A 22036-nucleotide genomic window follows, 5' to 3' on the forward strand; every position below is an offset into this window, starting at 1 on the left:
ACCAGCGCAGTTTGTTTACAGCATGTGCTGCCACCACTTCTTCACATGCATCACTCGGGTGTCCAGCCGTAAGGATGCCTTGGCTTCCACACCCAGGAGGGAAGAGCTGCCCTTCCCCACCCCACTTCTTTCTTCTGGGCTGTGTAGCCGCCCGGATAGTTAGGCTGGGAGCAGTTTCTCGCTCACCAGTCAGGTGCAGGTTTCTCTTTCCAGCTCCAATGCATCTCCCTTAGTGGGCAGAGCCCTGCGAGTCTGCAGCGATGGGTGCAGATTCACATTTTACATCCCCACAGGGCCCTGTTAGTGGGAGCTGGAGTGACACAGCTGGCTCAGGTTCCTGCCCAGCCCCATGTCCAAGTGAGCTGCAGTTTCTTTTTTAAAAAGACGTGCGGGGAGCATGCTGGCTATGGAGTGCATGGCTTGTGCGGTGCAGAGCAGTTCCCTGCTAGTGCTACAGGACAATGCCCTCCACAGCAGCCAGCATCACCCACTAGGACACTTGAAAATAATGCCTGTGGCATTTTTCAATGCTGCCTGCAGAGAGCCACCTTCAAATCAGCGTCCTGGCCTAGGAGCAGTAGAAAACACCTGGGGAGCTGGCACTGAAAGTTACAGGAAGAACTGCTGAATAGGTAAATGGTTAAGTGTCCCTTTACCTTCCATGTGCTAACATTCTTCTTCCCGAATACACAGTTCCCCCGAGTCCTCCCTTCTTCGGAGGAGCTCTGGTAAATTCAGTCATCCACTTAGGCCATCCCCAAAGAAACAGGATCGAATGTTCTGTTCAAGGGAAATGGACGCAATTAATTCTTGGAGGAGACTGAAGTCTTCCCCTTGGGATTCACCATCTCTTGTGCCAGGAGTAAAAATTCATATTGTTCAGTAAAGCATTTCAGTGTCTCTGCCAGCAGGAGCTAATGTAGCCATGCCACTGTGTGGTCTGAATTGCCTTTTTCCCCATTACAAAGCCCTCCAAGACGACAAGGCAAACTAAATTTTTTTTTTTTTTTTTTCCTTGTCCAGGTTCACAAAATGATAGCAGAATTCAAACTGATTCCAGGTCTTAATAACCTGTTCGACAAACTGATCTGGAGGAAGCATTCAGCAACAGCCCTAGTTCTGCATGGGCATAATCAGAATTGTGACTGTAGTCCAGTGAGTACCCTAATTTCACATTTTGCATGGTAAGTTTGATGCTACAGTCATTGTAAAATTGATTATTTTTTCCCTTGGAGTTGCTATAATCTATTGATCGAGAGTTGTGACACCAGATATGGGAACTTGGAGGTAAACTCAGCTTTGGTTTGTGGGGAGGCAGTAAATGTAGCTTATTGTTAAAGCGCACACTGGCATGCGCTCTGCTTTGGGGAGCTCAAGAAGTGTGGCCAGTCCATCCTCTGCTTGCCCTTCTCAGGCTGCTGTAAATGCTTTTTCCATCTTGAAACATTTCCTGCTCCAGCCTAGCTTGAGGTGCCTATTTCTCTCTGTTCATCATTACTGACGGTTCTGTGATATGCATAATACATATGTTAAAGGCAAAATTTGTTCACCCTCTTTTGTAGGACATTACTTTAAAGATACAGTTTTTGAGGCTTCTTCAAAGTTTCAGTGATCACCATGAGTAAGTATGAAAAACTCTCTGCTTGCAGTAAATTTGCCTAAAGCGACCTCTCTTGCTCTGTTCTAACCAGCTACCAGGAACCTGCAAACGTATATAGTTGCTTTGCCCTGAACTGTTGTATTTCAGTGTCGTGCTCCTGTTGCGAAGAGCCTTTGGTAAGCGAGAACAGTGTGAAAGTAGTTTCCCAAATCCGCAGGTGGCTCTCCTCCCTCAGAGTGAGCGAGTACTGAGTCAGTGCAGAAGGGCGGCACCTGGGTTTTGCTGCTGCTCTTATTAAATTGCAAAATCAAGGTCCAGGCAACTTGTGATGGTTAAGGACCCTGTGGAACTCTTCAAGTGGGGGTTTAGTCCTGATAAAACTCGGGCTTGGGAATCATGTTTAATCCTCCTAAATTTCTTCCAGTGGCTTAAATTGATAAACTGTTCATTGTACCCCACCCTGAAAGTACTATTTCAGGTTCTGTTTCTCAAAAGTGGCTGAAGAAGGCCTCCGTATACAAGTAATTGCGTATTGGATGGCTTTTAAAAAAAAAAAAAAAAAAAAAAAAAAAAAAGTCTTCCTTAGAGTGTCCCCAGCGTGCAGTTAGCCATGCCCCACTGGCACATGCCATCTGACTTGTTTGACTGCTGTTTGGGCTGAGGTTAGCATCTGAGCTCTGGGATCTCTCCTCCCAGCAAAGGTGGTCCAAACCCAGGCTGCAGCTGGAGCCTGAACTCAATGGCCTCTGAGCACGAGTCAGCTGGCATGGGCCAGCCACAGGGTTTTGATGGCTGTGTAGCCATATGCTGGAGCATAACCAGGAGTTCTTCGAGTGGTCCCCGTGGGTGCTCCACAATAGGTGTCTGGCTCACCTGGCACCGCAGATCGGAAATCTTCCAGCAGTTTCTCCTGGATCGCGCATGCGCCAGCGTGCACCGCCCCCCTGCGTGCCCCCGGCCACGTGCACGATCCGGTCCCCGCCAGTTCCTTCTCAACCGCCATCGACTGCAGATGGAATCCACTCAGGCTAAGGCCAGAGTCAGATTACTTAGTGGTTTTTTTCCACGTGTAATTTGTCGTTTTCAGTTATTAAACAAAAAAAGGGAGAGAAAGCAAAGACAAAGAATATCAGGAAAAAAAAAAAGGAAAAAGAGAGGAGCGGAGAAGAGAAGAGCGGACGTGGAGGCCATTTAGGCCGCCCGCTGTCGCAGGCCGGTGATCACTATTTGGGGTGGAAGGGCAAGGATTAAGTGCTCAGTACCCTATTAACAATTAAAGGGCTCGCCGCAATGGCCTCTTCAGGTTTTACAAAGCGGGAGTCATGCCGTGAAGCTATGCCGGCCTCCGTGGGGCATAGCGAAGGCAGCCGATGCCTTGGGGGAATTACAGGCTACCTTGCCGGAGGAGCCTCACCCAGAACGGCCCTCTGGGTTGCATAAGAGGAGGGCAGTTTTTTGCTGACCCCCTCAGTGCAGAAATGGAGGAAACTCTCCCTGGCTCAATCGTTGCCATGTGTTTGCAGCGAGCAGAACAAGCGGAGCACACAGCCACCAGCCGCATACTCAGGCAAGCGGCAGCGCACGTGGCAGAGGCTGAGCCTCCGGTTATACAACAGCCGGCACGCGCGGCACCTAGAGCGTCAGCCAAGCAAGCGCCGGAACCGGCGGCACCGCCACAGGCGGCACAGACCCCCACGGCACCAGCGGTGCAGGGGCGCCAGGCATGGAGCCTGAAGGCACTGGAGGGGGATACCCACGCGGCACCGCAGCTGACGGTGCCAAGCGTGGCGCTGACAGCGGGGCCAAGATCCCCAGCACGGGAGGGGGCAGTGCCGGCCCCGCAGCGGAGGGGCAAGGCAACATCAAAAACGCGGCACTGCAGTCCATCTCCGGACAGGGCTGCGCTGCTGTTAGCACCAAGCCCTCCCCCTGTGATACACACGGCGCACCAAAGGCCTGTGTCTCCACCGGTTTATCCAGAACCACCTCCTTCGTTCCTCCAACCAATGTCACCATGGCTTGGGCCACCTTCGCCATTTCTGGGATTGGATCCCCTGGAGTACTACCACAAACCAGTTTCACCTCTATCTGTATTGTCGTGGAGGTCTCACTCTCCCAGACATCGGGGGTACACACCCCGTGAGTGGTCCAGGTCTCCATCCCCGGACCCTTGCCCATGCTGCCATGGTCGTCCTTATGCTGGACACAGACAAACCACAGGCCTACATCCAGGGGCAGGTCCCCCCCGGCCGCTCAATACCCCCGTGGGCACTCCCGATTGGGGACGGAAACACAGTTGTCTCAAGGGGAGTTAATTTTAGAACCCCAAGACTTTCCTTCACAATCCTCCAGCGAGCAAGTGTATCATCGACCGCAGGAACCCAAGGGTTCGAGGGAGGTTTACCTTTAGTGGTTCCTCCTCATCCTCCCCAGATGAGGCTGTGGCCCCCGGGGATGTCTCTCCCCCGGATGACCTGAAACAGTTTGAGGAGCTGTTTTAAAGGGTGGCTTTCACGCAAGACATTCAAATGGCAGAGGTGCAGGAGAAACATCACAAACTCCTGAAAAATTTGAGACCCCTGGCTTCATCCAAAAGTGCTATTCCGCTGGATGAAGCCATTCTGGAGTCAGCCACTACCACATGGCAGACTCCGGCCTCTATCCCGCCTACGAACAAGAGAGCGGATAAGAAATACTTCGTCCCGGCAAAGGGCATGGAGTTCCTCTTCTGTCACCCACAACCAAATTCTTTGGTGGTCGGGTCGTCCCAGCAGAGGTCAAAGGCTTCTCAGTACAAATCGGGGGGTCGGACAAAGATGCTAAGAAGCTAGAGCTGTTTGGCAGGAAGGTGTATACCTCTCCTATCCTGCTATTGAGAGTGGCAAATTATGGGCACACCTAGCAAACCATAATTTTGATAATTACTCCGGGCTTACTCCCCTCATGGATCCACTTCCGGAAGATAAAAAGCCCGTGTTAAAGGCGATTGTTCAAGAGGGCTACGCAGCATCACGGACGGGAGTCCAGATTGCCCTGGGCGTGGCGAACACGGCGGCACGTTCAACGGCTACAGCAGTGGTCATGCGTAGAGAATCCTGGCCCCAGACATCGGGTATCTCGGGAACTACAGGCGAAGATCGTGGACCTTCCCTTTGATACACAAAAGCTGTTTGCAGACTCAACCAACTCAGTCCCTCACTCCAGTAAGGACTCGAGAGCTACACTTAGAACCTCGGGCATTTATACTCCCCCATACAGGAGGGAAAAATTTTATCCTCAGCAAAGACGCTACACTTACAACCACAGCGTGCTCAATATCAACAGGGCTACGGCCAAGGGCGCTATCAATAGCGGCAACAGTACAGAACTCCTAGGCGACGTTCTCAACAAAGCCGTACGCCCTCGGGTCAGGCCCAAAGGCAACAAGTTTGATGGGTATGTCGGGGGCTGCACTATCAATACCCTCGCTCAATGCCACTCTCATCTCATGTTCCATCATCACCTCAGACCGTTCCACTCCCAATGGCAAAAGATCACCACAGACATATGGGTGCTGGAGATCATAGCCACGGGTTACGCGATCCCTTCCCAGTCGCTTCCACCGACAAAGCCTCCCACCAGGCCTCACCTCAGGGACGCTACCATGAGGCGAGGCTCAAGCAGAAGGTGACTCACCTTTATGTTCATAAGGGCGGTGGAAAGAGTGCCGGAATAATTCCAGGGGAAGGTTTTTATTCATGCTACTTCCTATCAGGGAAGAAAACAGGACACCGGAGGCCATCTTAGATCTTCGGGGCCTCAACCATTACTTGCGCAGCAGTGGTTTCAGATGATCACAGTTGCCTTGATACTCACGGCACTGGACGATGGAGACTGGGTTGCAGCACTCGACCCGGCACACAGACGCTTCCACTGCTTCACGGTTGGCCAGGAGTGCTTCCAGCACAGGGTTCTTCCGTTTGGCCTCTCCTTGGCCCCCAGAGTCTTTACCAAAACCCTGGCAGTGGTGTCAGCCTACCTGCACAGACAAGGGGTGTTTATTTTCGTATATCTGGGCGACTGCCTGCTGAAAGGGACCTCGAAGGCAGAGGTCTCACGCATGATACTCATCACAGCAGACACGTTTCTTCGCTGGGCCTAGCCATCAACCTCGCAAAGTCGAAGTCCAAACCCACACAACATACAGAGTTCATAGGGGCACGCATAAACTCTCTCACCACAAGGGTGTACCTACCCGACGCCCGCTTCCGCGCAATCAGTTCGCTGGTGCAAGTCATTACATACAGCCCCACGGTGCTGGTCTTAACGTGCCTACGGCTGCTGGGCCACATGGCGGCAGCAACGTTTGTGGTACGGAATGCCAGGTTGCACATGTCAAGCCTGTAGCATTGGCTGGCAAGCGTTTACAAACCAGCATCCCACACTGTCCACAGGGTGGTGTCGCCCACAGCAGAGGTGCACAGATCCCTGGCGTGGTGGGAAAACCCCGAGAATCTGCTAAAGGGGGTGCCTTTTCACCAACCACAAATTTCTATTTTTCTTACTACCGACACCTTCCACATGGGATGGGGAGCGCACATCGGCGACGAGGTAACGCAAGGGCTATGGTCCTGTGCGGAACAGACACTGCACATATCCATACGGGAGCTCAGAGCAGCGTTCAACACCTGCAGACATTTTCGAGATTACCTACATGGCAAAGTAGTCGGGATTCAATACCTCCACTATGTTTCTACATCAGTCGACAAGGAGGAGCACAATCCTGTGCCGTGTGTGTGGAAGCACTTCCGATTGTGGAATCGGTGCATCGCCAATAACATAACGTTGAAAGCCTCGCACTTGCCGGGCGCTCACAACGTGAATGCAGATCAGCTGAGCAGGCGCTTCGCAATCGTGCACGAATGGCAGATCCGCTCCAATCTGCTACAGCGCATTTTTCATACATGGGGGTTTTCCCCAGATCAATCTGTTTGCCACCCAGTACAACAAAAAAAAAAAAAAAAGTGTCCCCAGTACTGCTCCAGGGCAGGAGTGGGGCGGGGGTCCCTGGTCATGTTTTCATGGAAGGGCTCCCTACATTATGCGTTTCCCCTGCAGCGCTTATCCGCAAGGTCTTGCACAAAGCCAGAAGGGAGAGAGCTCGCATGATACTCATAGTCCCGCTTGGGATCGGCAGCAATGGTTTCCCTTGCTTCTGCGCATGTCGGACTGCCCACCGCTCCCTCTACTGGTGGCGCCGGACTTACTCACGCGGGCTCAAGGATCCATAGTGCACCCGCACCCTCGGGTCTGCACCTACAAGCATGGCTAATCCATGGCTCAGCTCCTTAAAGAGCACATGTACGGAGGGAGCACAACAAGTCCTGGAATGTAGCCGAAGGACCTCCACCAGGAGGACTTACAAGCAGAAATGGACTCGATTCACAGCCTGGTGTTCCGCCAAGCAATTAGCTCCCCTTGACGTTCCTATACCTGTAATACTAGAATACTTATTGGACCTCGAGAGGCGGGCTTTCTCTATCCCCGCTAAAGGTCCACTTCGCCGCTATATCAGCCTTTCGGCATACAGAGGAAGGGCCCACGGTATTCGCCCATCCTATCGTTACCAGGTTCTTGAAGGGGCTGGTAAACCCGTACCCCACCCCTCAGAAACCGCTTCCACTATCGTGGAGTTTGGACTTGGTGCTCAGCACGCTATCAGGTCCACCTTTTTGACCCATTAGCCACAGTTCCCATATGTCTCCTTATGATAAAAACAACCTTCCTCCTTGCAACTACGTCAGCCCGCAGGGTGAGTGAGCTCACGGCAGTGATGGCAACGCCGCACTGCACAGTATCCTCAAAGGAGGCAGTAACCTTAAGGCTGCGCCCAGCCTTTGTTCCAAAAGTCTCTTCGGAGTCCAATCTTAACGAGCCAATAATTTTACCCTCGTTTTACCCGAAGCCTCACAGCTCCGGCAAGGAGGCACGCCTGCGTCTCCTAGATGTGAGGAGGGCGTTGGCCTTCTACACAGACAGAACTAAGTCCTTCCAGAAAACAGACAGGCTTCTAGTCTCTCTTGCTCCTGGGTCTAAAGGAGAAGGTCTCTCTTCCCAGAGAATCTCAAAGCACATTGTGTCCTGTATAAAAATGTGCTTCGAACTTCGAAAGACTCCTTTGCTGGCCCCGCCCAGGGCTCGCTCCACCAGGGCGGTGGCGGCATCTGCCTTCTTCAAGGGCATCGCGTTAACAGACATCTGTAGAGCGGCGACCTGGTCATCCTATGACACCTTTGCCAAGCATTATGCCCTGCCTCGGGTATTCGAAGAGGATACCCATCTGTCGACAGCAGTCCTCTCGGGGGCAAGCTGCACATAAACTGATTACTCACCTCCTTACTTGGGTTACTGCTGGGTAGCCACCTATTGTGGAGCACCCATGGGGACCACTCGAAGAAAAAAGAGAAGTTACTCACCTGTAGTAACGATGATGGTTCTTTGAGATGTGTCCCCGTGGGTGCTCCACCACCCGCCCATCCTCCCCACTTCGGATCTCTGTCTAGTGTTTTTCAGGAGCATCTGAGGCGGTTGGTCAAGGAACTGGCGGGGACCGGATCGTGCACGCGGGCGGGGGCGCGCAGGGGGGGCAGCGCGCGCTGGCGCATGCGGGATCCAGGAGAAACTGCTGGAAGATTTCCAATCTGCGGCACCGGGCGAGCCCGACACCTATTGTGGAGCACCCACGGGGACACATCTTGAAGAACCATCGTTAATACAGGTGAGTAACTTCTCTTTGTGCACTGTATGCAGAACGTCACTGGGGGAGTGTGTTGTCTTTCATGAAGAGGGTGATTACAATGGCCCTTTGGTCCTGAAATGCACCAATTTAGGAATATTAAAGCACTAATAAAATTGTTAGGTGGTAACTCACATGTGAATAGAACATTTCAGAGCCTTGTTTTCTGCCAGAGCTACAGGCTCGTGCAAAGATTTCTTAATGATACAGCTTGAGGGGAGAGTACGCATTTTGCTACTGTGTATTTTGTCTGAATTATAGCTTGCAGAATCTAGACTTTTTTCATTCTTAAAGCTTTTCTGGTGTTCTCATTTCATAGGGCAGGTAATGTTTCTTCCCATGGTACATCTTTTCACTTTTGGCATTGACGTTTATTTCTGTCTGACTGTAGCCATTATCTTTGTCAGCACTACAGTTCTGGCCATGAGACATTAACGTAACCATCCTGTATGACTAGCTGAATAGGATGTTTTCTCTGGATTGTATCAGCTGTAGCAAATGTCATTTGCTTTGTAGCTTTTATGAATGGCAATTAACACACACAAGACTTTGGACTGGGTGCTTAAGACAACAACCTACGTGGTTATGGAACAAACTGCACAGCTACCAGAAATTACCAATTATGAGTGTAGATCATTAACATATGCGAAAAGCCAAAATACACCTACCTGGAGAAGATTAACTTTAATGGCGTATCTGACAGTTTGACAATTACATTCTGAGACCTTGCCAAGAAACATTCCCACTGCATGGAAAATGTCAATCTGCAGTTTGTAACGTGGCTTTCTGTGAGACACTTCACTATTTCCTGAAAATAAGGACCAGGAGGGGAAGTGTTGCCTGGTGTAGCACTCTAACCAGAACTAATTCTGAAAAGAATAAATGCTCACATCTAAACATAGACTTGTGCAGGTAATTCCCATTTCAAGGAGCAGTGTAAGTCACCCAGATAACACTGAATTGTTTGTAATCTTTCAGGGAAAGAATAGAAAACAGCCAAGCCATCCTGAATGTGCATGCCTTCCACAGGCTGCAGGAGCACAGGTCTGAAATGGGGTAGATGAAAAGAACCCATATGCTGGTCTCTTTCTTTCACTTCCAGACGCTTGGTCTAGAAAGTAAATAATGCTCTTATGCCAATTCTCGTCCTAGAAAAGTGTCACATTTGTCTTTGTCTTACGATGGCCAGACCAAAACTGAGAGCTCTCATGCCATGATTCTGGCACCTGGCTCTCAGCCCATCAAAAACTTTTCCTCTGCATCTGCTGTTAGCACAGCAACAACAGTAAGTCTCCTCAGGTGAACCCTATGCAAAGATTGAAACAAATAATAAACTGCTAAAACAGTTGAGTATCATGAAGATTGGAACCCACTGAAACTGAAGGAAAAGTGTGGGATCGAAAACAAATGCTTAAGCAAATGGATTATTAAAGTTAAGTAATAGTGAAGTGAAGTCTCTGTTAAGGCATGTAAAATGACTGATGCTTTGCTTTACCTGACAACCAGATGGAAGAAAGAGCTTTAATGCTTGAGTTCAGCTGGTGACAGGAGAGAGAGCTCAGCCAAACCCCCGAGTTTACTGACTAAGGATTACAGATATTAGAATTCCATTGTAGAACCCTGTTGACCTGGAAGGAAACAGATACCATGTGATAACTCCAGCTGATGCTAATCAGGAGGGTGAGGTGTTGAAAACAGTAGGCCATCAAAGGAGAAAATTGGTTTTTTTGTGTGTGGTTTTTTTTTTGGTTTTTTTTTTTGTTTTGTTTTTTTTTTTGTGTGTTTGGTTTTTTTCCCCTCCCTTGGTCTTGGCCCATAATCTTAAAATAGAAGTGTGGGCAGATGGTAAACTGTACTTAGAGGTATAAAAGGAAAGCTCATGTAGTCTTGGAAGTCACCCTGATAACGAAGACCAGAAGGCTATGTTTATAGTTAAAATAAATAAAACAGAGTAAAGTTGTAATTTACAGCCAAAATGGGTATGGTTCATGTTAAAGAATAGTTCTTGTACTGCATTTCTGTTGACTCAAAACTTTTCACGATGAATATTGTAGATAGATGATGATTTTTGCTCTCTCAAAAATGGTGAATGGCAAATCCAGGTTTCTTTGACTGACATTGGAAAAAGGCTTTCTCTTGTGTTACTAGGCTAAGCATTTTATTGTGTGAGTTCTTTGTTACAACCATCCCTATTTTCTAGTTTATTTCCTGATGTCTTTCAGATCTTTCCTCGAATGGGGTAATAACATAGTCAAAGAAATTGTAATTGAGTACAGGAAAAGTTGAGTGCTTTGTGTAATGTAGTGACAGCTCTCAGAAGGTAGCCATGTTAGTCTGGTTCAGAAAGAACAAGGAGTGCAGTGACGCTTTAAAAACCAGCACATTTACTCATGTATTGGGAATAAGCTTTTGTGAGATACAACTCACTTCCTGTGATGCTGAAGAGACAAAGAAAAGGGACACAGTGATGAGAGTAGCACTTCACATCCCCCATCTCTGTATCCTGGCCTTTTCTGTCTTTGGAGCTGCTATTGTAGGTGAAATTGCTGGTTTATAGGAACTGACTGGGTGCCCTTATTGCATGGTATCATTGGCTCTAGTTTGCTTTTCATTGGTTGTGATGTAATAGAAAAGAGAAGGGTAAGAAGCACAGCACTGCTTTTTTCCAATGAATAGTGGCAAGGCTTGCCTTTTGGGAGGGTGGGCAGTGTGAACTAGCATGCACTCTTATCAATGCAGCCAGCTAACAGGCTTTTACCCTGCCTAAATGTCTGTTCCTATCTTTCCGGTTTCACAGATAACTTAGATGCATGGTCTTGGGTTGCTGCTTGCTAGTTATGCATGCTGCATCTGCAGCATTACATACATCATAAATTAAGGAGATGTATGAGTGTGCTCAGCTTCATTTTCCCTTTTCTCTCCGTGATTGTTTTCAGGAACAAGTATCTTCTGTTAAACAGCCAAGAACTTAATGAATTGAGTGCAATCTCCCTCAAAGCCAACATCCCTGAAGTGGAAGCTGTTGTCAACACAGACAGGTAGGAAGGAAGTGGTAGTTCTTGTTTTCTTAAACCCTGAAAGTGTGGTAGCTGCTTACATTAGTTTTCTCAATCTGCTGTTTGAAGTACTTCACAAAGCCTCATTCCCTTAACTTCAGCAGTGGGTTGCAGCAGCATAACCATTAGGAAACTATGGAAATGCGGAGACTTATTTCCAGCTCTCTCATGTGAAAGAAGCTAGTAGAAAATGCCACATTCCTATGGAACAGCATTGCTCTGTCAGGCCATCAAACTGCCAGGGGAAGAGACAGATTCCTCAAAGGAAGAAACTGCTACCCTTGTCATAGCAATGACTCACTCGCCTTTTAAGGTGCACTTACACTCTAAAAAGCAACTCTGACAATGGCATGTGGATTTTAACGGTTCTCTGTGCTCTCCATGTTACATGGTCAGCTGAGCAGCAGACCTGGCTTTTCTAACTGCCAGCCTCTCAAACTGAGCGGTGGGAAGCAAGCTGGACTCTTCCTAGCTTGTGAATACCACCAGTACTATTTCTGAGTTTGGATTTAGGCCTGGGCTGCCCACACATTACATCTGTTTACCTGAATCTGGTTTCTGGATCAGTTTAGTGAACTAGATCTGAGTACCTGCAAAGCGGGTTGAGTGGCTAATAGCAAAAGAAGTTAAACTGACAATGTGAAAACCCATTGGAGTCCCCACAGGGGTTGGTTCTGTGATACTAATTCAGGTTAAATCCATGTGACTTACGAAGACAAGTCCTCACTAAACAGTTCAGGTCATGTGCAAGACACATGAATGCAGCCCCTGCCCTCTGCTGGGCTGGGAAGACACAGCCAGCAAAAGCAGTCGGGTCAATAAACCGCGCAGCTAATGTTTCAGACCAGACATCTCGTGTGAGGAGGTAGGCGCCATTGACTTATAAAGGAGTCTTTGGCACACAATGGGCTGCCCCAGGTCTTAAACATCACCAACTCCTTGTGTGCCTTATTGGTGAGAAACCTGCACTCTTGTTGACCAAACTCTCTCCTTCGAGCACTGCTGCCATTGTGGCCCTCCTTCAGCTGCCCAGAGGACACTACTGGCCTGTGTTGCAGCTGTGTTAGATAGGGGAGGCAGGGAAACTTTTCCAGCCTGTGTAAGCTGCAAGGAGCCTTCCCCTATTTTTCTGATTGCACTAAGTTCTCCCTTAGCCAGTGCCCTCCTTTGTGGAAAGCTTTGCTCTGCAGGCTCCAGGCTGCATCCTGCACAGTAGCAAAGAGAATCCCTTCCCTAAATTGTCCTGCCTTACCGCTGCTGTTTGGCTCATGGTGTAAGCACATGGACGTACCATTCGCTTCATGGCTCGGGCTGCATTTCCTGCCCTTGCTGGCTTCGGGAGCCACGCCCTCTCCAAATAAATGGGATTCTTCCCATTTGTCAAGGTGCTGTGACTGGCTCTGTGCTTCAGTTTGGTATTCATTCGTTTGGGTCTGAATTCCAGTACTAAAATGCTGTGATTTCTCAACCAAAGGCTCCCTTCCACAAAGGTGCAGCAAGAACTCACAGCCCATTCCCACTCGGGGCTGTCGGGCCTGCTGCTCCTGATCACGGCACTCATGTTTCTTTGGTATTTGCTAATATTTCCAATATCTTTTTCTCCATACTTTAGAAGTCTAGTCTGCGATGGGAAAAGAGGTTTGTTAACCAGGCTGCTACAGGTCATGAAGAAGGAACCAGCTGAGTCCTCATTCAGGTGGGTCCTGTACCCTGGGCTGTGCCCATCTTTGGTGGATGGGAAAGCTTGCTAGTCTCCAGAGTTCCACAGCTCAGAATTTATCCATTCTGAGAAGAGTTTGAATCCTTTGATTTGGTTTCTCCCATTGTGTGGAATTGTGACTTCAGTAGAATCGGTTTCCACCTCTTGTGTGCTGAAACTAAATGGACAGGGGAACTTGACCTAGCCTGAGACGTATGGGGGAGAACTTCCCCCAGCGATGCATACTGAGTTAGCAGAGCTTCATTTGTGTATTGTTTTCAGGTTTTGGCAGGCCAGGGCAGTGGAAAGTTTTCTACGAGGTGCCACTTCCTATGCAGACCAGATGTTCCTGCTAAAGAGAGGACTCTTGGAGGTAATAATCTAGCACAGGTACACTGTAACAAACTTAGTATGTATCTCCCTGGGGATTGGTGTGTTTAATTTTTTTTTAAAAATTCAGGAAACTTACAAAATGAGTGCTAGAATTCACTACAACAATAAGCAGCTCTTAATACAACACCTTTGGGAAGCAGAGCTTTGTTTTCAACAACAAAATAAATTAGGGGGTGATCGTGTTTGGGAAAGCTATGATAAGGACCTAAAATGTTGTAATGTGAGCATAGTTGGTAAGTGGAATTTAATCTGAAGCTGGGAACTAGGGCACTTACTGGCGCTAGCCAGATACCACGTGATTGGTACCTACCTTAGATTCAGGTCTTCACTATGCCATTGCAGGTGCTGTAGAAAAGAGTCTCCTGGCTTACTTTAAAAAGAATGAATTGTGGATGAACTTTTTGAAGCAGGGTTTGAATCGCAAGCATAAGAATCTGAGTCACTGGTAGCTTAGGCTAAAATATGGTGCTAATGCTCTTTCCTTTGCTGCCAGCATATTCTCTACTGCATTGTTGACAGCGAGTGCAAATCCCGGGATGTGCTTCAGAGTTACTTTGATTTGCTTGGAGAACTGATGAAATTCAACATTGATGCGTTCAAGAGGTTCAACAAATATATCAACACAGATGAAAAGGTAAATCTCTTCCAAAAAAACAACTCCCCTGCTCTGTGCCAGATAACGTGTACAGTGCTGTGGTGTGTATGAGTTAATTTGCCCCTTTTTCTGGATAAGAGCAAAAGTCAATCATAAGTTGGTGCTGGGGGCTCAAACTCCTTGTTGCTGACAGCAACTAAGTGAACATCTAGCACTAGAGCTGTAGAGAAGCGCACCAGCTGGCTGCTTGTGCTAACATGACCAGTAGGGAATATGCTGTGGTGATAGAGTGGTGTTGGTCCGAGGACATTAGAGGGGCAAAGTTGGGTCTGTTAATATCTTTTATTGGGCCCCTTACTGTTTGTGAGAGGCGAGCTGCTTGGAATGTGAAACGTTATCATGCCATCACTTCAAACATGGCAGTTAGGCTTCCTGGCTACCTGTGAAAGGAGTGGGGCATTGGCACCTCGGAGGCACTGCTTCAGGTAATCGACGCACACGGACGCATAAGCCATGTTTGGAAAGTGAAATGGCACAATTGTAAGCAGCCTGGCCCAAGACTGAACCCTTGTAAACAAAAGCACCGATGGTGGAACACAGTTCTGCAGAAACTTTTCCAAAGGCTGTTTGTGAATTCATCGCAGGGCCTTCTCTGCTGCCCTCCCTGCAGTGGGCAATTACGCTTAATAACTGTTCATGGCAGGCATCATGTATAGCTGGTTAACAGTCACAAAATGTCTGAAGCCCTGCTGCATAAGTGCTTGTTCCTGTCTGTCTGGAGTACATCACTCAAACATAGCACTAAAATGTTGGTCTTCAGTTTCAGATCTTCTTGAATCAGATCAATAGTTCACTGGTTGACTCAAACATGTTGGTTCGCTGCATTACATTGTCTCTGGACCGATTTGAGAACCTGTCTGATATTAAAGGTAAAAGGACTTGGCAGTTCGGTGAGAGACTGCGATCAGGCTTTAAAATCCTACCAGGAGTGTAGCTTGGCCCATGTGTTTAACCTGAATTCTGTAAACCTAATATTTTGGTTGTCTTCCCTGTAGTTGCCGAAGTCTTGTCTGAGTGCCGCCTGTTATCATACATGTCTCAGATGACCATGAGAATGTCCTTCCTTTTCCGCCTCATTAATATTATTCATGTACAGACCCTCACACAGGTAAAGAGCTGACATTAAAATATTACTGCTGTAATCGTTCATTATGGGTATGAATGGGGCTCGGGGTCTGACCTCTTAAGACATCCTTGTCTTTCCTGTGTGCTAAGTGTTAGAGGCATTTCTCGTTGATAGGTTTGGTCCTTGCACGAATTCTGCTTTAGTTTCGTGGGATACTTGGTCGTGCCATTCTTCTGTAATTTGATTTACCATGTCTCCTTCCCTGTAGGAAAATGTCAGTTGTTTGAACACAAGCTTAGTTATCTTAATGCTGGCCCGAAGGAAGGACAAGCTCCCCTTCTACCTGCACACCCTGCAAGAGATGGAGTATACGCAGAAATACCCAGGATTCATCCTGAACAACTTCCATAGTCTTCTGCGATTCTGGCAACAGCATTACCTCAACAAAGACAAAGACAGCACCTGCTTAGAAAATGTGTGTTTGACCCCTGCTGCCCTGGGGGAGACCTGTGGTATTGCTTGTGTCCCTGCTCACGCGGATGGGGCAGTGAGGGGAGTAAAGAAATGCAGCTTTCTCAAGTGCCGATTTAGTGTCTCACCAGCCCAGTGCCTGGGCACACGTCGTCAGAAGTGTGTGAGGCAGGTGTAGGGCTTGAATCCATTCTGTCCTCTGCTCACAATGGCGATGGCACTCTGTCCAGAAGGGTGGCAAGAGTGTAACCACCCACCCACCCCCTGAATGCCACCTACATGTAGGGCCTGGGTGTGGGTTGGTTCTCCTTGTCATTCACCTGTGGAATGCTCAGCTGCAGCTCTGCCCTGTCCTTGCCTGAATCCCCTCTACTCTTGTCAGGCCGTTGGCTGTAGTAAATAGTCTCATCCCGTTTGCAGCAAGAAAGGAAGAGCTTTGTGGGGTGTGGGCTCTCAGATGCCATACTGCTCCCCATCTGAATCTCCTCCATGAACAAGTGGACTGGGGCAGGCTGGCTTCTGTGCATGCAGCCATGTCCAGCTTGTACATCCGTTGTATGGGGCAGCTCTGCTGACGTGGAGTTGGGTTAACGGTACCTGGGCGGTTACAGTGTAAGCCTGATGGGAAAATCCAACCTGGCTGAAAATGCCCTTCAGCTTTCTCTGCTTTTGGGGGAATCAGGGTCATGTTTGTAGCTCTTGGTTGGGGGCAACTCAGGGAGGGTTACTCCGAGCCTGTCACCTGATGTATCTGTGTGTGTCTCTCTCTCTCTCTTCCCCCAGAGTTCCTGTATTAGTTTTACCTACTGGAAAGAGACTGTATCTATACTGCTTAGTCCCGACCGGACGTCACCCTGTGCCATAGTTAGCTACATCGACGAGGCGTATATGGACATTGACAGAGATTTTACTGAGGAGTGACCCTTCGGACGGGCTTCGAATGGACAGCGCTGGGAGGGTGTCTGGCCAATGGTGGCTTTTCAGGGATACGCTGCGTAGCGTGCGTGCACCAGCTTGGCACCGTGGATGTTACTGCTTTGTTGAAGACCCTCTGTCCCTCCCTCCCCTACCCCTCCAATCTCTGAAGGACAGGACTTTGTAAGCTTCCGGGCAGCGTGTTCAGCGATGGATCTTCTCTTGTTTGGGGATAACAATAATCACCTGCAAAAACTGGCCTTTTTCCTGGTCCCTCTGGTGCAGTGTGGTTAGTGCCAGCCTGCTCCATTGGTAGACAAAAATACTCCACGTGAGCTGTGGCTTCTCCTTGTGGCCACCTGAAATAAGAGGTTAAAAAGCACAGAACAGGCCCCAAGTGTCCAAACCACAATCTGACACCCAAGCACATGCAGCTGCCCCGTGTGCGTCTGCCAGGAGCAGCCTTTGCAGGGTTAGCAGCACCGGGGGCGGGGGGTTGGAGTGTGCATGTTTGAATTCCTGAATGCTGTAGCTCCAGTCACCTTTCTGCCATCTCTTTTTTGGCTTTTGGGGATAAATCCGTTCAGCCCACACCTGTGCTGTGTCATTCGGAGGAAACCTTGACTCCTGCTCTCCTTCTAGCAGAGCCTTCCTGTTGGAAGGCAGGCTGCAGAGAGCAGCGATGCTTCAGGATGAAATTGCAGTCCGGGGCCTAGCTTTGCTCGGGCATTAACAGATTAAAATGACTGATTTTTAAACTTGTGGCTTGTCCCTTCTTGGGTTACTAATCTGGTTTTAAAATGGCCTTGAGGAGCGCTGCTTTTGCTGCAAGGTTCTCTGCCCTGGCACAGCTCATGCCACTGTGCTGTGCCTGGAACCCCAACCCTGGAGTCTAAGCTTGCTGTCTTCAGCACCCTAAACTAACACAACAGCATTAATTTTGAAGTGCAATGTTTACTTGGAGGTTTGGGTGTTTCTTGTCTTTGTTCTAAGCAGCATAACAGTGCTGGGAACAAACATCTCTGCTCAAAATCACTTTGTGAAGTATGTTTAAGAAAAGGTTTTGGCAAAATTCTGGTTGCTTGGCCTGAGCTTGCATGTCCTCCTCATCACCAGCACCAGAACCCATCGCTCCGAGACTAGGTGATGGATGTGGCCCAAGAGTGTTTGGGATGAAGTACATCAGGGCATTGCTGAGCCTCTGCTTTCAAAGCAAGTCTCTGGCATCTTGTGGCTGACATTGAGACCACTGGTCCCACACTGCACAGGTGCATTTTAATTGTTTAGATTTTAAGTTTACACTAATGCTTGTTAGGTCAGACAGTTCCTGGGCATAGCCCTCAAATACATTGTGGTGTGAGGGTACCTCTGCCTGGCAGCGTCCTCCCCTTCCTCGACTGGCACCTCCTTCCTCAGACTTCATCTGAGCGCAGAAGGGAGGGAGAGCGAGCAACTCCTGCCTGGCCAGCTTGGGCCAAGCACACAGTGGAGCTCTCGAGATGTGGGACCTTTGCCAGTAGAAGGCATGAAAGTCTTTGGCTCCTTGAAGCAGGGTGGCACAGGTAGGGCGGCTGCTCAGTCCCTGCCATTGGATTGCACCATCTGAAGAGCTGTGGCTCTGGAGAGCGTTGACCTCTGTATCTAGCTGTGCTGTTAGAACTGGGAAGTCCAACAGTGTCCATGTTCGTCTTAATCCACATGCTGGTGTCCCCCGTGCACTGATGGGTAAAGCAGGGAGTGGAGCGCCAGGGCAGACAAGTTCCGCAGATGCTGACCCAGTGCGTCCAGCTGGAGTGTGAAGGGGCTTTTAATGTCTCTCCTTGCAGAATTTCCTTCCCCTGTGGAGACTTACACCCGGTATCAGTAGACGCCTTCCCCCAAAGGGGTCAGCACTTTGGGAGAACCTAATGCCATGGCAGCCCCAACTCTCCTTATCGGGTGTTCCTCAGGAGCAACTTTTTTTTTTGCCTCTCCCCCTTTGTGTTTCTCCTAGGCTACTTGTGGGATTGGTGACTCTGCTTATTCTTACTTGTAATAGATGTACACTTTCAAATAAGTGCTTCAAACGAAAAGGCTTTTAAATGACAAGAATACGTCCCCTCATCCAGCTAACTGTTGCTTCTCAAGATGGATGCTACAAACCTGCGGAGACTCCATTTTACTCATATCTTTCTGTGTATTTCTAGAACGCACAGATAGGGGCCAAGCTGTGTTTGCCCTTGGCAGGCAGCAGCTAAAGTGTCCCAACGCCCAGGGAAACTGGCTTGGGACACCCTCTCTCTGTGGGTTTTGGCTTGTCATGACTGCAGGCAGCTCCGGGCCTGGTCTTGGATCCAGCTCTTTATCACCTGGTTCTGATGGATCTGGTGTGCTGCAGGGAGGTGTTAGGAAGCAGTCTCCCCTCCCACCAAGGAGCTGGTCTGGCCTCCCTGGAGGGGACAGCTCTGGGTTAGGTGACGGGACAGAGGATCCTTCAGAAGCTGAGGTTTTGAAGAATTGTTTAGCTTTGTTTTAAGGCGCTGAATAGATTGGGATGAAAGCTCAGGCTCACAGCTTCCAGGGAACTTCCTTCATTAGCTGCTCAAACAAAGCTACCCTGCAAGTGGCTCAGTCCTTCACTCAATGTGGTGGCAATCTCTTGTTCAAGGATGGTGCGAGGGCAGGAGTGTTAACGCGAGGGACCACAGAGAGCAGCCCTGGCACTGGGCCCTGGCAGGGTGGGGCGGTGGGCTCCCAGCTGGTTCATGTCCCTGGAGTTCTGCGCTATCCCAAACGCATTGCTGAGATGTGTGCTGCCTGCGTTACTGCCCATTTACTAACTGCAAACGAGCGTGTTCCATGGAAATGATTAAAGACTCTATTTTAAAAGAAACAAGTGGCAAGGTGTCTTTCTTGCCTAGCCTGGCACTAGGCTCTGCCCCTTCCCTGCCTAAGTGGGGTATCCCCTTGGGCTGTGGGCTGACTGGCATTCTGCTCTCTGGGGCCCACATCCCAGCCTTAGGGACGCTCTCGGCTGGATGGCAGGTGAGGCTGGTCCCCCACACAAGCTGGCTGTGCACAAGTTACCTAAACTTAAGCCAGTGCAGAACAGCTGGGCTGCAGTCGAGCCTGCCTGGTTCCTGACCCACTGGTGGGCAGGGCCATGTGCGGTGCCCTTATTTTACAGCAACCCAAGGACACTGTGCGAGGCCCAGGTTGGTGACCTCAGAAAGCTTGGTCTGACGTGCTGCTGCCAGCTGCGAACAGTAGGGAGCACGCTCTGGGGCAGGAGATGGGGGAGGTAAGCCACTGCGAGTGAGGAGCCAGGAGTAGGAGGCTGCCTCGCAGGCAGGGGAAGGAGGGCTCTTGTGTCACCCTTTGTTTCTCTGGGTTTGAATGCCTTAGAGCGCTGCCTCTGTGGGAGGTCCCCACAGGCAGGGAGACCAGAGCCCAGCTCTTGCAGGGCACGTCTATGCCACAATTAGGAATGGATGAAGGCTGCCCCAGCTGGCCTGGAGTGGTCTGCCCAGGGTGGGTCCCATGGATCTGCTCCAGCTCCACCAGCTAACCCTGTGTTCAGGGAGAGGTTTCCCAGCTAGCCATTAACACCCCTAGCTGCCATGCTGGCCTGTCAGCTTCCAGCCCCAGCAGTGGGCGAGTCCCGTAGGACCAGCCCGATGTTTCTGCTGTGCTATTCCAGCAGTATGAGGGGGTGTCAGCTGCCTGGGCCAGTTGCAGGGGGTTCCTGCACCACAGCCAGACCCCTGCTCTGGTTTGTCCACACGGCCCCAGGGGAAAGGGCCTGTTCAGACTCCTCACTCAGTGAGCTAAAGCCCGGGCACCAGATCTGCAGGACCTCCCCTTCCACCACTGTTGTGGCTGGAATTGCAGCCCAGGGACCTGGGCAGCCCTGCCTTCTCCTGGGCCAGAGGGTTGACGCCCCCTCCTGCCCCCAGAGCTGCTAGGCTGGGCTTGCGGCCAGAAACAGTCGCAGAGGCAAATGTGGGTCACAGGTTTGACACTAGAAGGTTGCCCCAGTTGCTGCCTGTGTCCTCGGTGGGTTGGGGCGAGGTAATAGCAGCTCTTCCCCAGGGGAGCGGTGTATGGAGAGAGCACGCGCATGCCCCTCCTCAGCACGGTCCTTCGAGCAGGGCTGAGGCCCTGTGCTGGGAAGCTGGTTAGACTGCAGAGGGCTGCACCTTCCCTGCCAGCGCCTCTCAGGGGCTAATCGGGGGCTTGGGTTTGTTCCCCAGCCAAACCTGGGTTCAGGAGCTGGCTTGGGCACTTCCAGGCCAGTGTGAACGGTCGGTCCAGAGCCGCCCCGGCTGATGGGAGCCTGGCCATGCAGAGCTCTGCTGGGGCTACCTGCCCCTACCCCCAAGGACGGCAAGGAGCCCATGCTCTTCCCAAGTGTCTTTATTACTCAGGACGGACTCAGCAATGACTGTTGCAGCCAGTTGCAGCTTCAGCACAGCAGGCGGGCGGTGGCGGCAGGGAGCGCTGTGGCTCCTACTCCTCGTGCTGCCAACAGAGAAGAGAGCCTCAGGCCAGCGGCCAAACAGGAGGAGCGCTGCAGGGGAGAGCCTGGGGGCAGGGCTCACCCCTGGGGGCAGCTGCCCTTCCTGTGTATGGCCACAGCTCCCTGGAGCAGAGGGTTAGTCTTGCCCTAGCCCCAGGGGCCTCCCATGTCGACCCATTATCAGAGCTGGCAGCTGTGGGCCACGGCCCTGGTGCTGGTGCCAAGGCGGAGCTGCCTGTGGGCTGTCCCCTCCCGTCAGCGGGCGGCGGCCCGTGGAGCCCTGCTTACCTTGGAGGTGATGACATCCCTGGTGCGGGAGCGCAGCTTGTTGACCTGCGTCTCGGCAGTGTCGGCCCGCTCCTCCGCATCGTCCAGCTCATGCTGCACCTTGCGGTACTTCACCAGGTTGGAGTTGGCCTGCTGCTCCTGTGGGGCCATGCACAGGCTCAGCAGAGACCAGCTGCAGCCAGGACCGAGGGGCTGGCTGTGCCCTTCCTGGCAGCTCCCTCAGCAGGGCTGGGCAGCAATGGTAAGAGTCATGGGGCTCACCCCCAGGCGAGCAGTGCACGTGTCTGGCTGACTCAGGCCTGGGAGATCGCTCGGGCTCCCATGCTGAGCGAAGGGGACCCCAGGCTATTCCAGGGCTGACAGGGTGGGGCCAGGTGTGCCTTGGCGGGAGGGCAGGAGTGCGCTAAACCTGGCCCGGCACTTACCGCCTCCTCGAACTGGCGCTTGTAGCTCTTGACCTTGCTCTGCAGTTTGTCAATCAGCTCCTGCATCCGTGCCAGGTTCTTCCTGTCCTCCTCGGTCTGAAAGAGCCCCCGTGGGGCTTCAGGTGAGCCGTCCGCCCTGCCACCTGGCCTGCCCCATTCCCTGGCCAAGCTGCTGCCTGCACTTTGCAGGCAGAT

The 22036-nt window shown here is 50.6% G+C and overlaps 2 protein-coding genes across 6 annotated transcripts in view; one reads left to right on the forward strand and one right to left on the reverse strand.

Moving 5' to 3' along the window:
* TRPC4AP (transient receptor potential cation channel subfamily C member 4 associated protein) overlaps positions 1-17391 on the forward strand; it is a 61555-nt gene extending 44164 nt beyond the window's left edge. For all 4 annotated transcript variants that reach the window (XM_075012073.1, XM_075012074.1, XM_075012077.1 and 1 more), the window contains 10 exons: positions 1024-1155; positions 1563-1621; positions 11312-11413; positions 13044-13127; positions 13413-13503; positions 14017-14157; positions 14939-15047; positions 15174-15286; positions 15513-15719; positions 16499-17391. In XM_075012073.1, the coding sequence (XP_074868174.1) occupies positions 1024-1155; positions 1563-1621; positions 11312-11413; positions 13044-13127; positions 13413-13503; positions 14017-14157; positions 14939-15047; positions 15174-15286; positions 15513-15719; positions 16499-16636 (1176 nt within the window). In that variant the 3' untranslated portion in view covers positions 16637-17391. The remainder of the gene's footprint in view (positions 1-1023; positions 1156-1562; positions 1622-11311; positions 11414-13043; positions 13128-13412; positions 13504-14016; positions 14158-14938; positions 15048-15173; positions 15287-15512; positions 15720-16498) is intronic.
* Positions 17392-21010: 3619 nt separating this feature from the next.
* MYH7B (myosin heavy chain 7B) overlaps positions 21011-22036 on the reverse strand; it is a 36773-nt gene continuing 35747 nt past the window's right edge. The window contains exons 35-37 of one of the 2 annotated variants that reach the window (XM_075012072.1): positions 21842-21937; positions 21417-21554; positions 21011-21130 (exon numbers count right to left, since the gene is read on the reverse strand). In XM_075012072.1, coding sequence (XP_074868173.1) covers positions 21119-21130; positions 21417-21554; positions 21842-21937 — 246 coding nt within the window. In that variant the 3' untranslated portion in view covers positions 21011-21118. The other variant, XM_075012071.1, reaches the window with a different exon arrangement.

Source organism: Carettochelys insculpta, chromosome 17 (assembly GCF_033958435.1).
Source record: "Carettochelys insculpta isolate YL-2023 chromosome 17, ASM3395843v1, whole genome shotgun sequence".
Classification (NCBI taxonomy): domain Eukaryota; kingdom Metazoa; phylum Chordata; order Testudines; family Carettochelyidae; genus Carettochelys; species Carettochelys insculpta.